Raw genomic sequence first — 13,326 nt, forward strand, 5'->3', positions numbered from 1 at the left:
TGGGTTTTCGGATCGGGTGGAACCCGCTCTACAGAGCCCTTCTGACCCAAAACAGAACGTTACCCCCTCCCTAGGGTCTTTTTACACCCAAATAACCACATATATACGTACCACCTAAGGACAGGGAATTCCTATTATATATATATATATATATATATATCAAGACCTCACAGCCTCGCAATCTCAGCAACCACAGTCTCGCGGCCTTAGGCAGACCCAGAATCTCCTACCCATTCGGCAGCGACACACACACGATCTCGCGACCTCAGTCAGGTCCAGAATCTCCTACCCATTCGGCAGCGACATACAAAGTCTCGCGACCTCAGTCAGGTCCAGAATCTCCTACCCATTCGGCAGCAACACACAAAGTCTCGCGACCTCAGTCAGGTCCAGAATCTCCTACCCATTCGGCAGCGACACACACACGATCTCGCGGCCTCAGTCAGACCCAGAATCTCCTACCCATCCGGTAGCAACACACAAAGTCTCGCGACCTCAGTCAGGTCCAGAATCTCCTACCCATTCGGCAGCGACACACACGATCTCGCGGCCTCAGTCAGACCCAGAATCTCCTACCCATCCGGTAGCAACACACAAAGTCTCGCGACCTCAGTCAGGTCCAGAATCTCCTACCCATTCGGCAGCGATACACACACGATCTCGCGGCCTCAGTCAGACCCAGAATCTCCTACCTACACGGCAGCCTTGGCACGAGCTCATCCTATTATCACTGTAGTACACGACAGGGGAATTGGGATTACTATATATCAGATCACACAAAGACTATTAGTTGAGCACAACCTGTTCTCTAGTTCGAGGGGCTTGTTTTCCCCCTCATCCAGTTACCACTTACCTGACCAGGATTAACCTCTGTTCATTTTAAGGCAACTCTGACTAAAGAATAGGCTATCCTCCTATACAAAAGTACACAACACATGCTAACGTACAACAAGCTAAATACTTTATTTAAATGCCACATGCACATTCGCAGAATACATTATATATATATAGACAACCTGCAAGGAAAGTGAAAGGTTAAGTTGTATACTCTAAAGAAAAAGGGGTCGACTTCACCTTTATGGTACGTAGCCCGTGCTCAATGGTCATCTAGGTTCCCTTCTCGTCTATGCCTCGGCTTCGCCTGGAAGTCACCCCTCTACAGTTGTGGGTCTGCTCCCTTCTCCCTCTCCGAGTCCTTGGAACCTCTTCCCTGTCGGCTACTCTGTCCTCTTTAGATTCGAGTTCGTCATCCGTCTTCCCTGGAATAAGTAATAGCTTTTCTGCTAACGGCCAGATGCCGCCTATGGTCTAGAAGCAAGTGCCCTTATCTCACTCAGACTTTCACTAATATAGAAGTGCATTCCCTCATGGAAATTTCCAGCTCGAAACCTGCCGCCCACCAAATTCCTGTACCTCCCCGTACCAAGGACACTTTCCCAGCCGGCCGGCCTGATGTAGTGTCTTCGGCATGAAGAAAAATACAATCCTTCGATAAGGGCCGGCCTGAACCGGTTCTCTCCGAGCGAATAACACCTCATAACTAAAACATCCCCCTCCCTCTGGAAAGGTCCCGGGCTGCCGGAGCAGAAAGAAAGATGGAGTCTCTCCCGTTTGAGGCCTACCAGGCCTGAATTCAACACAGCTCCATGAAACAACCTCACTATAGGGCAAATTATCCTCAAGGCTAACGAATCTATCCCCTAGGCTATGTGTGTAGGCCCTGAGCTAAGGGTATGAGCACGGGATTGTGTCACAAGTGTCTAATAGATAGGCCCTACTCACTACTCCAGTCCTTAGACTCGGATGGAAAGAGACTGAAGTCATATGGATTGCCCTGCAACACCGGAAGACCGGGAAAATCGAGCAGTACACACACCCACCCGCTTATTAAACCCAGCCATACCATACATTGAAGTCATGCATTGCACAAAGTCATCCAAATTTCCAATGGCCATTCAGGCATGGCTGCCTTCACTCACACTGTACCACCACCTAGCCCTCCAGATAATCTCTTAAACTATCACACTCACACCGTGACTCAGTCATTCATTCACACACATTTGCATAACCACACAAGGTCCAAGTGCCTGTGTGGCAAGATATATAAAGAGGCAAACACAAGTCCTCTAAAGGGTCAAAAAATGATGGTGAGTAACTTACCACTAGTGGGAGATGTGATAAACAGCACCATGATAAGCACATAAGACACTGCCAGCAGGGCGCAGATCACATGAACCAGTCTCACCTTGCTCTGGAAGAGTTTCCTGTCTTAAATAAAAAAAGTAGTATAAACAAACACAGGGCATTAATTGATAAATAGGTACCACTGTGAAACTTATCGCTGAATACAAAAAAGCAAGCATTTATTTTAATGATGCAATTCAATATAATAATCATTGTGTAGCACTTGACAAAAATTATGTTGTCACATTTGACATTTTTAATGCTAACACTTATCACTCAACTCAATGACAATTGTGTTATTGTTCTTAGAAGAATAAAAGGGAACATGTACCTGCTGGGGGCTCAAAGTTCTGACTTCAAAGGGAGCCTTAATAATTTACAAACACCTGATAGACTGGAAAGCTGATGGCTATAATCCACCAGTTTTATAGTTACTGCCTTCTGATTGTGTTCAATGGAGTTCCCAATGATCCAATGATCTACTGATGGAGTAATGTCATAATATTGACCCAGAATGCCATGTTCTCTATTAAAATAACAATGACTTGACTGCCTCTCTAATGGTGACCAGGTATGGCAGATGCCACACAGCCAGTGTTAGTGAATTAGAAGGCAACGTTCACCTCTGTCCTTAGGGATGGTAGTGGTCACTGCAAAAACACCTCATCTATAGATGTAAAGACTACAGCTGGGGTTTACAGTACAATCTTCTCCTCAAGATATCGCTGAGCTATCCCAGTATACCTGAAAACCACACATAACAATTTGAGTGATACCCTACAGTAACTAGAAACCTGTTTGGTAGTTATCTAAGACCACTTCCCTTTTCTTCAAACATTTAGAAGATGTCCATCTCTAGCACCAGACCCCCAGGGAGGCATTATGCAAGCTGTGGATAAGCTTCCTTTGCCGTCTATGGAGGAAGGGATCCCGGTGTCAGCCTTGGCTGAACCCTGAGTCAGTGAGCTTTCCAATTTTTGACCCTGGCCAGTTGCACTTCAAAAGGTAGGATTCTTTTTTTTTGCCCATAGAAGGTGAAATGAGGAAGAGTGCCCAGCCTTGAATGAAACCCATAATGCCAAAGGACCATGTGCCCATGGTGAATAGCTAACAATCTTGTCAATTAACCCAGGGAAGGAAGTCATCTATATACATATATTCACTGTAAAAACCACAGGTTTCAGGGACGTTATAGTTAGTTAGACAATTCACTCGTACAAAACCGAAATTCGTTCGTTATAGTTAGTTGAGCTAAGTATAACTTGCGCCTTCGCAATGCACTGCTGATGACATCACATATTACATCACTCATGACATGGTCAGTGACATCACTGATGAAATCACTGATGACATCTCAAATTACATCACTGATGACATCACTGATGACATCATCCAGTGACTGTGTGTCTCTGTAAAGTTTAAATATATTTTTTATATATATAATGTCTTTTAAAGAATGAGTGGGTGTATGACTGTCTGAATGGATGATTTAGTAGGTGCATGACTGACTGTATAAGTGAGTGGTTAAACGTGTTTTACTGAATGCATGGGTTAGTGACTAAACTGTGTGAATGTCTGTATCAGTCTGTCTGTTGGTGTGTAAGTAGTTGCATGGGTTGGTGAGTAGCTACATGTGTGTCTATATGGGTTATTGATTGCTTGTCTGAGTATCTGCATGGCCCCTGAGTGTCTATATGGGTGGGTGGGGTGTGTGTGACTCACTGCATGGATGTGTAAGTAGGTGATTCACTGGAAGTATGGGTTCAAGAGTGTGTCTGTGAGCGGCTGTATGGGTGGGTGGGTGGGTGTGTGTATGGCTGTGTTGGTGAGTGAATGGATGCCTCAGTGGTACATGTGTGAGTAACTACATATGTTAAAGGCAGAATATGTGAGTGTTGGAGTATATAAATGACTATATGTGAGAGTGAGTGATTGTGAGAGTGGCTTTGTGGATGAGTGTGTGCTTGTGTCAGTAATTTTATAAGAGAGTGAGTATGTGTTAGTATCTGTGTGAATAAGTGAGATGGTGTGTGTATAACTGTATAGGTGAGTAAATGGGAGTGTGATTGATTCTTTGCATGACTAACTAGCTATGTAAGTAACTCTATGGGTGAGTGGAGGTATGTGAGTGTCTGTATTGGTGTATGAGTGCATATGATAGTGGCTGTATTGATGAGTGACTGCATGTATGAGTGACTATATGGGTGAGTGAGTGGATGTGTGGTAGACCTAGAAAGCAGTGAATGAGTATGTAGTAACTGGTATTGGTGTGTCTATGGTTTTAAGAACGGCAGTTTGTCTTTCAGAGTGGGTGTATCAAAGGTTATAGCAGGCTGTGAGGAGGTGCATCAGAGGATCACATGGATGATATCATCAGTGATGTCATGAGTGATATCATTTGAGATGTCATCAGTGATGTCATCAGTGATGTCACTGACCATGTCATGAGTGATGTAATATGTGATGTCATCAGCAGTGCATTGCAGGGGCGCGAGTTATACTTAGCTGAACTAACTATACCGGCCACATTTCTCTGGTTTTGTACGAGTGAATTGTCCAACTAAGTATAACGTCCCTGAAACCTGTGTTTTTTTCAGTGAATTTCTATGTTTTTTTAAATGCTAATTTCTAACTATAACGTTCCTGAAACCTATGGTTTTTCAATGCTAATTTCTAACTATGCCTACAGAGGTAGGACATGTGCAGAAAGAGGATGAAAGGCGCAGAAAGAAGCAAGAGAAATGCAGAAAGAGGCAACAGAAGTCTAGAAAGACGAAGAAAAGTGCAGAAAGAAGCAAGAGATATGCAAAAAGAACCAACAGATGTGCAATAAGAGGCCTTGTTGTAAAGTCATCTTGTGCCCCCAAATTATTGTTGACTGGTGCTGATGGTAACTGACTCTGACTAACCAGGCTCGGAGCCAGTGCTATGCTGAAAGAAACTTAGAATACAGTGAAAACACCTACAAACACTAGGGTACACAATGGGTTGGGGTACCCCTGTGATTGGCATGACCTCCCCTTTAAGGCCCTACCACATAATAGGGCAGGGGGATTAATACTACCTCTAACTCAGAGGTGCAGTAAGAGGCAAGAGAAGTGCAGAAAGAATCAACAGAGGTGCCCAAAGAGGCAAGAGAGGTGCAGAAAGAAGCAAGTGAAGTGCAGAAAGAGGCAAGAGAGGTGCACAAAGAGGTAAGAGAGGTACAGAAAGAGGCAGGAGGGGTACAGAAAGAAGGAAGAGAAAAGCAGAAAAAGGCAAGAGAATTGTTCAAAGAAGCAACAGAGGTTTAGAAAGAAGAAAGAGAAGTGCAGAAAGAGGCAAGTGAGTTGCAGAAACAAGCAAGTGCAGTGCAGAAAAAAACAACAGAGGCGCTGAAAGAGGCAAGAGGGGTGCAGAAAAAGGTTGGAGAGGTGCACAAAGAGGCAAGAGAGGTACAGAAAGAGGCAGGAGGTTACAGAAAGAAGGAAGAGATATGCAGAAAGAGGCAAGAGAGTTGTAGAAAGAAGCTAGAAAAGTGTAGAAAGAGGCAAGTGAGAGGCAGAAACAGGCAAGAAAGGTACATAAAGAGGGAAGACGAGTGCTGAAAGAGACAACATGGGTGCAGAAAGTAGCAAGACAGATGCAAAAAGAAGCATGGAAAGTGCAGAATGAAGGGACAGGGGTGCAGAAAGAGGCAAGAGAAGTGCAGAAAGAAACAACAGAGGTGCAGAAGGAGGCAAGAGAATTGCAGAAAGAGGCAAGAGAGTTGCAGAAACGGGCAAAAGAGGTACATAAAGAGACAATAGGGGTGCAGCAAGAAGCAAGACAGGTGCAGAAAAAGCATGGAAAGTGCAGGATGAAGCAACAGGGGTGCAGAAAGATAACAGAGAAGTGCAGAAAGAGGCAATAGAGGTGTGGAAACAGGCAAGATAAGTGCAGAAGAGGCAAGAGAATTGCTGAAAGAAGCAACAGAGGTATAGAAAGAAGCCAGAGAAGTGCAGAAAGAGGCAAGTGAGATGCAGAAACAGGCAGGAAAGGTACAGAAAGAGGGAAGACGAGTGCAGAAAGAGACAACAGGGGTGCAGAAAGAAGCAAGAGAGGTGCTGAAAGAAGCATGGAAAGTGCAGCAGGAAGCAACAGAGGTGCAGAAGGAGGCGAGAAAACTGCAGAAAAAGGTAAGACAGTTGCAGAAACTGGCAAAAGAGGTACAGGAAGAGTGAACAGAGGTACAGACAGAGGCAGGAGAGGTGCAGAAACAGGTAAAAGGGGTGCAGAAAGAGGCAAGAGGGGTGCAGAAATTTACAAGAGAGGTGCAGAAAGAAGCAAGAGCAGTGTAAAAGAACCAACAGAGGTGCAAAAAGAGGCAAGTGAGGTGCAGAAGGAGGCAAGAGAACTGCAGAAAGAGGCAAGAGAGTTGCAGAAACAGGCAAAAGGGGTGCAGGAAGAGGGAACAGGTGGGCATACTGAGGCAAGAGAGGTGCAGAAAGAGGGGTGCAGAAAAAGGCAAAAGGGATACAGAAATTTAGAACAGAGGTGCAGGAAGAAGCCAGAGCAGTGCAGAAAGAACCAACAGAGGTGCAGAAAGAGGCAAGAGGGGTACAGAAAAAGGCAAGTGAAGTGCAGAACGAAGCAAAAGAGGTGCAGAAAGAACCAACAGAGGTGGAAAAAGAGGCAAGAGGGGTGTAGAAAGGGGTAGGAGAGGAGCACAAAGAGGCAAGAGGGGTACAGAAAGAGGAAGGAGGGTTGCATAAAGAGGAAGAGAACTGCAGAAAGAAGCAACAGAGGTACAAAAAGAGGCAAGTGAGGCACAGAAAGAAACAATATGAGTGCAAAAAGAAGCAACAGAAGTGCAGAAAGAGGGAAGAGGGGTGGATAGAGAGGCAAGAGGGGTGCAGAAAGAAGCAAGACATGTGCAGAAAGATACAAAATAAGTGCAGAAAGAAGGAACAGAGGTGCAGAATGAGACAAAAAGGTGCAGAAAGACATAAAAGGGGTATAAAAAAAGCAAGAGAGGTGCAGAAAGAGGGAAGAAGGGTACAGAAAGAGGCAAGAGGGGTACAGAAAGAAGCAAATGAGGTGCAGAAAGAGGCAACAAACTTTCAGAAAGAGGGAAGAGAGGTGCAGTAAGTAGAAGTGATTTGCAGAAAGAGGCAAGTGAAATGCAGAAAAAGAAAGAAATGTGCACAAAGAAGCAACAGCAATGCAGAAAGAGGCAAGAGAGTCGCAGAAGGAAGCAGGAGTGGCTTGCACACCATTAGTGCCAGTTTAACACCCACATTTAGCAATAAGTAACAGGTGACCATTCTAGGTTTGCAAAGAGCCTTCCACCACGCTTTAACACATGTCGCTGCATTTTTGGTATGTTTGAGCCGTTTGAGCTAGAAACAAGACTTTTTTTGTTCAAATCTGCAGATTAGGGAGCAGATGATGAATTATGTGGCTAATGCAGAAAATGTATAATTGTGCGAAAGTCGATGCAGCCAAACAGTCGCATAATTCCAGTGACCCTGCTCATGCCTCTGACTAGGTCCACAAGTGTTCCTCAGTGATTCCTTCTTTTTTGCCTCACTGAGTTCATAGTTGAGCTTCAATGGAAACAAAGAAGACTAAACCTGAGGTTACCACTCCACAACACAGACTACCATACCACATAATTACTCTCCATAACACATAATTCCACTCTACATAATTTCTATACACTAAATACCACATACTTTCTAGCCACATAATTTCACTGCACAACATACCACATAATTCCACTACACACAACGTACATCCACTCCACTCCAAAAACATTAGTAAAAATGTTTTACATTTACAACGCCAATAGCTCTAACTCTCGCAAATGCGAAACCTATTACATTGCAAACACTTCTTTAACTAGTAGTCGTGTTTGCAGAGTGGTGCAGAAAGGGTGATGGGCCTCCGACCAGCGCTCAGGAATTCCACTGCGTAGGACTTACAGGAGGAACCAGGAGGGATTCTTGGCCCCCAAAGTACCTCAGGAGTAAATTGGAATTCATCCCCCATACCGTAGTCTGCCAGGAGGTGCGTTTGCAGATTGGTGGAGAAAGGGCGGCTTGGCCTCCGAAGACGTTTTAGCAATCCCACTGTGTGGGACTTACTGGAGGTAACAAGAGGGGTAGTTGGCCCCAAGGACATCTTTGGGGACCAACTACCCCTCCTATTACCTCCTGTAAGTCCCACTCAGCAGGATTGCTAGGTTTTCAAGGCAGGTCACGCCCCCTTTGCCCACCACTCTGCAATCGCGCTCCTTGGCGTGCTCTTGGTTGGGAGATGACGTCCCCTTTCCTCCTGAGGGTCCCTGGGGGCCAACTAGCCCTCCTGTTACCTCCAGTAAGCCCCATACAGCTGGATTGCTGAGAGAGGTCTGAGGCCACGCCCCCTTTTTACACCACTCTGCAAACGTGGCTCCTGGTGCACTGCTGCTAGGGGATGACGTCCACTTGTGTCCTGAGGTCCTCAGGACACAAGAGGACCTCATCGCCCCACCAGCAATGCGCCAAGAGGCGCATTTGCAGAGTGGTGTAAAAAGGGGCCTCGGACCACCTCTCAGCAATCCCACTGTGTGGGGCTTACTGGAGGTACCTGGTGGGCTAGTTGGCCGCCAGGGCCCCCCAGGAATGAAGGGGACTTAATCCCCCAACTTAGAACGTGCCAAGGGGTGCGTCTGCAGAGTCATGCAATGCAGGGAGGGGGTGGGGCTTCCGGCGAGTTGCCGGTTTCTTTTTAATTTTTGTGGGAGGGTGGCCGAGTGGCCCCCCTTCCCTGGGCTACTTCTGGCCCGAGGGACCCTATCCCTCAGGGCGTGACCAGCCTTTACTAATTTTAAAAAAAAATGTGGGAGGGGGGCCATGTGGCCCCCCTCCTGAGGCCAATTATGGCCCCGGGGACCCCTTCCCCCGGGGCCTGGCCTCATTTTGGGGACTCCCATGGTCCCTGCTGGCTCCCCGCCTCCTGCAGGAGCCAGCAGTGCTGTTGGGCAAGATGAGCTGCTAACATACAGCTTCCCTTGCCCAAAAGCAAATCTGCTTTGCTTCTTGGAAGCGAGAGCAGGTTTCCTGCTCTCACTTCCAAGAAGCAAAGCAGTGTTTGCAATGACAGGGTGGGAGCCGCACGGATCCTGCCCTGTCATTGCAAACGGCAATGTCTCAGGGCTGGGCACCCCGGGGCATTGCAGGAGCTGGCCCTGGGGGGTGGCGGTCCTTAGCGCCATCGAGGTCTCCAGGAGGGGTGACGCGCAGCCCCCCACCCAACATTTAACATAGCCCCGCGACGTCGTGGTCCCTGGGGGTCTGTAACAGACACCCATATTAACATATTTTGTGCCCGGGGAGGTGGTGGTCACCGGGGCAATGTGGGGAGGGACGGAAGCCCCTCCCCACACATCTCTAATTGAATTGGACTGCCACCTCCCCGGGGCTTGGGGGGCCCGCGAGGCCCCCCCACCCCTATTAAAACAAAGCCCGGGAGGTGGTTGTCCCCGGGACAGTGCGGGGGGCAGGAGCCCCCCCATGTTTTTTTTTTTTAAAAGCCCGGGGAGGTGGCGGTCCCCGGGGCTGCAGGGGGGCTGTGTGCCCCCCACCCATTATGAGGAAAGCCCCAGGGAGGTGGCAGTCCCCAGGGCTGTGGGGGCCCCCACGGTCCCCACACCATAATTTGAAATTGCCCACGGGACCTGGCCCAGCCGGGGGCTTAAAACAAACAAAGCGTGGGAGTCCGCACTTCATTTTTTAAAAACGTTACCGAGTCACAAGATGGCTGCCAACACATTCTGATTTGGAGTGTTGGCAGCCAATCAGAAGTCAGCTCGTGCTCGGGAGGAGTCGCAACTCCTCCTCGGTGCTCAGATATATACATTTTCTGAATTTCACAGGAACTACGGATCGGATTTACACCATTTAAAAAAAGGGCGCTTTCTGAACAAAGAGCTGCCTTTTTGTCAAATTTGGTGTAATTCTGTTCAGCAGTTCGGGCTGTAGCCTGTTCCAAAATTTCCTATGGAAATGAACATGGGGAAAACGCGTTTTGGGACCCCCCTTTTTTCTCGGCCCCCGTTTGAAGAATCGCCCGAAACGTTCAAGACAGGACCTGACCTGAGTGAACCATTCGTTTTGAAACTTTGCAACGATTCGTCAAACGGCGCCAAAGAGCTGGCAACAGAAAAAACGCTTTTTGAATAGAAACAAGGTCAGAACTACCTACTGGCGACCGCCAGTAGGTAATATATATATAGCATATAAATAAGTGTTATATATATGTATATATTGCACAGTGGCAATCACCACTGTGCTGGAAAATGTAATTCAGAGTTTCCGTATGAAGAGTGTTTTTGTTTTGCTAATAACTTTTGGTGCCATTTGACAAATCTTCCCAAAACTTTCCAGAAAACTAAATTTATCCTCCTCAGCTTTTTCCTGGAAATGTTTGAGGTGTGCTGTCAAAGGGAGTCCGAGAAAAAGCAGGGGTCCCAAAAAAATTTTTTCCCTCATGAAATTTTATATGGAAAATTAGACAATGATACAAGAAACCGGTGGCTGAACAAAATGGCACCAAATTTGGTTAAATCTAGATCTTTATTCAGAAACGGCGCTTATTGTGATTTGGTGCAAATCTGTTCAACCGTTTTGGAGAAATTAAGCCTCAAACAAATGGTGATATCTACTGCTGCTAGACTTCTATGGACATTTTGCAGGACTGGAATTTAAGACAGAGCTTTGTGATTGGCTGGCCGCAACATGAGGAGAAATGTTGCAGCCACCATTACATGACACAAGGACTTAGTTCTCGAGTCCTGAAGAATAAACTTCCACCGCTGAGATGCACTGCTTATGGTCTCACATATTATACAACTGGCTTGTGTAATCTATAGCAGTGCAAGTTATACTTAGGCAAGGTTACATATAACTGGTGAATTTCAATCTTTGATTTTAAAATATTATTTTTTTAACGTTAGAAGACCTACATATAACTAACTTAAAGCAATGTTTTTTTCAGTGAATTTCTAAGTACTTTTTAATGTAAGTTAAAATCTTACTAACTTAAGTGAACCTATCTATCTATCTATCTATCTATCTATCTATCTATCTATCTATCTATCTATCTATCTATCTATCTATCTATCTATCTATCTATCTATCTATCTATCTATCTATCTATCTATCTATCTATCTATCTATCTATCTATCTATCTACTCCTTTATCTATTTCCTCCTCAATCTATCTATCTATAAATCTATTTCTATATATTAGTGATGTCATCAATTATGTTATTTGAGATGCCATCAGTGATGACATAAATGATGTCATAGAACATGTCATGAGTGATGTAATGTGTGAGGACATAGGCAATGGTATGCAAGGGTGCAACTTGTAGAATTTCTGTGGTTCTTTTTAGTTCCAAACTTTAATGCTGTCACTGACATGTTCAACAAACTGAACTTTCCTTTACCATTTCTTTTTTTCAGTGAATTTCTAAGGTTTTTTTTTAACAAAAATTGATCTTTTTTTAGCACACCTAACTATGACGCTACTTTAACCTCTGTTTTTTTTTGGTGAATTTTCAGTTTTTTGAATATGATGTCATATTTTATTACCATACGTAAAGCCAAACCCCTCCCCCGTGGGCAATTTTTTTTTTAAAGGAGGGGCATGTGGCCCCTTTCCCCAAGCCTTATTAGGCCCTGGGGGCACCATCCAGCGGGGTCGAGTAATTAATAAAGGGAGAGGGCGTGTGGTTCCACTCCCTGTGCCTAATTAGGGCCTGGGACCCAGTCACTGGGGCAAAAATTTAAATAAAAGGGGAGGGTGGCCACACGGTCCCCCTGCCCGAACCTTTATATGCGTTAAGGCCCCCATCCCCCAGGGCTGAACCTTTTTTAAAAGGGGAAGAGGTCGTGCAGCCCCCCTCCGTGAGCTTTCTCATGCTCCAGGGAACCCATTCAATGGGTTCTGCCATTTTTAAATGGGGAGGAAAACCGTGATGCCCCACTCATCAAGCCTATTTTGACCCTGGGGACCCCATCCCCTGGGGCCTGCCATTTAAATAGGTAGGTGCCCCTGTGCTCTCATGGGGCACCTACCAAGCATAACTTTGGGGGCTGTGGAAGGAGCCGAGGACCCTTGCAGCCCCAGCCGGCTCCCCACAAAGCGCAGGAGTCCACATTGCTCCTTCCCAGAGGGAGCAGCTATTTATGCTTCTCCCTCCAGGTGGGAGCAATATGTTGTTCTGTTTCCCTGCCCACATCAGAGCAGGGACAAAGATCAAAAGCCAGCTCCCAGCCAGTGGGTTATTTTTTAAAGCTCACACTGACTGGCAGCAGACTTAGGGCCTGATTACAAGTTTGACAGTCTTGCAGCAGGTCGCCACCCCAGCTCCCTGCTGCAATACCTCCAATCCCGTATTCACACGGTGGTGCATATCTAAGGCCCATAGGTGTGCCTTAGACAGGCACCGCCGTGAGACCACTGCAGCCCACAAAACATTGTGCATTTCTTTCCATTCAGTAACAGGGGATGCACAACATGCACCCCCTGAATGCACCCCCACACACAGAAGTGATAGGAGCCCTGATAAAGCCCCCTGAGTTTCCTCATGCTTGATGAATGACTCCGAAACTTTCCATGCACAAACTAGGCAACAAAGGGCACATTTTTGGAAAGTTTGATCAATTTCATCAATGGTGCCAATGTTATTAGCAACAGATACAATGCATTTCCTATACAAAAAATATATATAACCTACTAGCAGTCCCCAGTTATAGTCAGGACCTAGTTTCCAAAGACAAAGTGTTTTTAGTTTTGCAAATAACTTTGCCACCATTTGTCAAATCTTCATGAACCTTTCAAAACTAGTACGCCCATTGCTTCAACGGCTGTCTGGAAAGTTTCAGGGTGATCCGTCAAGTCGAGGCAGAGAAAAAGGGGGATCCCAAAACGTGTTTTACCTGTGCAATTTCCCATAAGGATTTTGAACACTATTACACCCCAAATCGCTGAACAGAATTATACAAAATTTGTCAAAATGCTCGTTCTTGGCCCAGAAACAGTGCTTTTTTGTAATTGATGCAAATGTGTTCATTAGTTTTGGAGTTATTAAAGGAAAAAGATATATAGATGTCTAGTTATGCAGACACTCCA

The 13,326-nt window shown here is 45.8% G+C and overlaps 1 protein-coding gene across 1 annotated transcript in view; it reads right to left on the minus strand.

Moving 5' to 3' along the window:
* LOC146856204 (hepatic lectin-like) overlaps window positions 1-13,326 on the minus strand; it is a 109,583-nt gene that overhangs the window by 72,930 nt on the left and 23,327 nt on the right. Inside the window, exon 2 of the mRNA XM_085654250.1 lies at window positions 2,161-2,268. Coding sequence (XP_085510376.1) covers window positions 2,161-2,268 — 108 coding nt within the window. The remainder of the gene's footprint in view (window positions 1-2,160; window positions 2,269-13,326) is intronic.

This window comes from Triturus cristatus, chromosome 4_1 (assembly GCF_964204655.1).
Source record: "Triturus cristatus chromosome 4_1, aTriCri1.1, whole genome shotgun sequence".
NCBI lineage: Eukaryota > Metazoa > Chordata > Amphibia > Caudata > Salamandridae > Triturus > Triturus cristatus.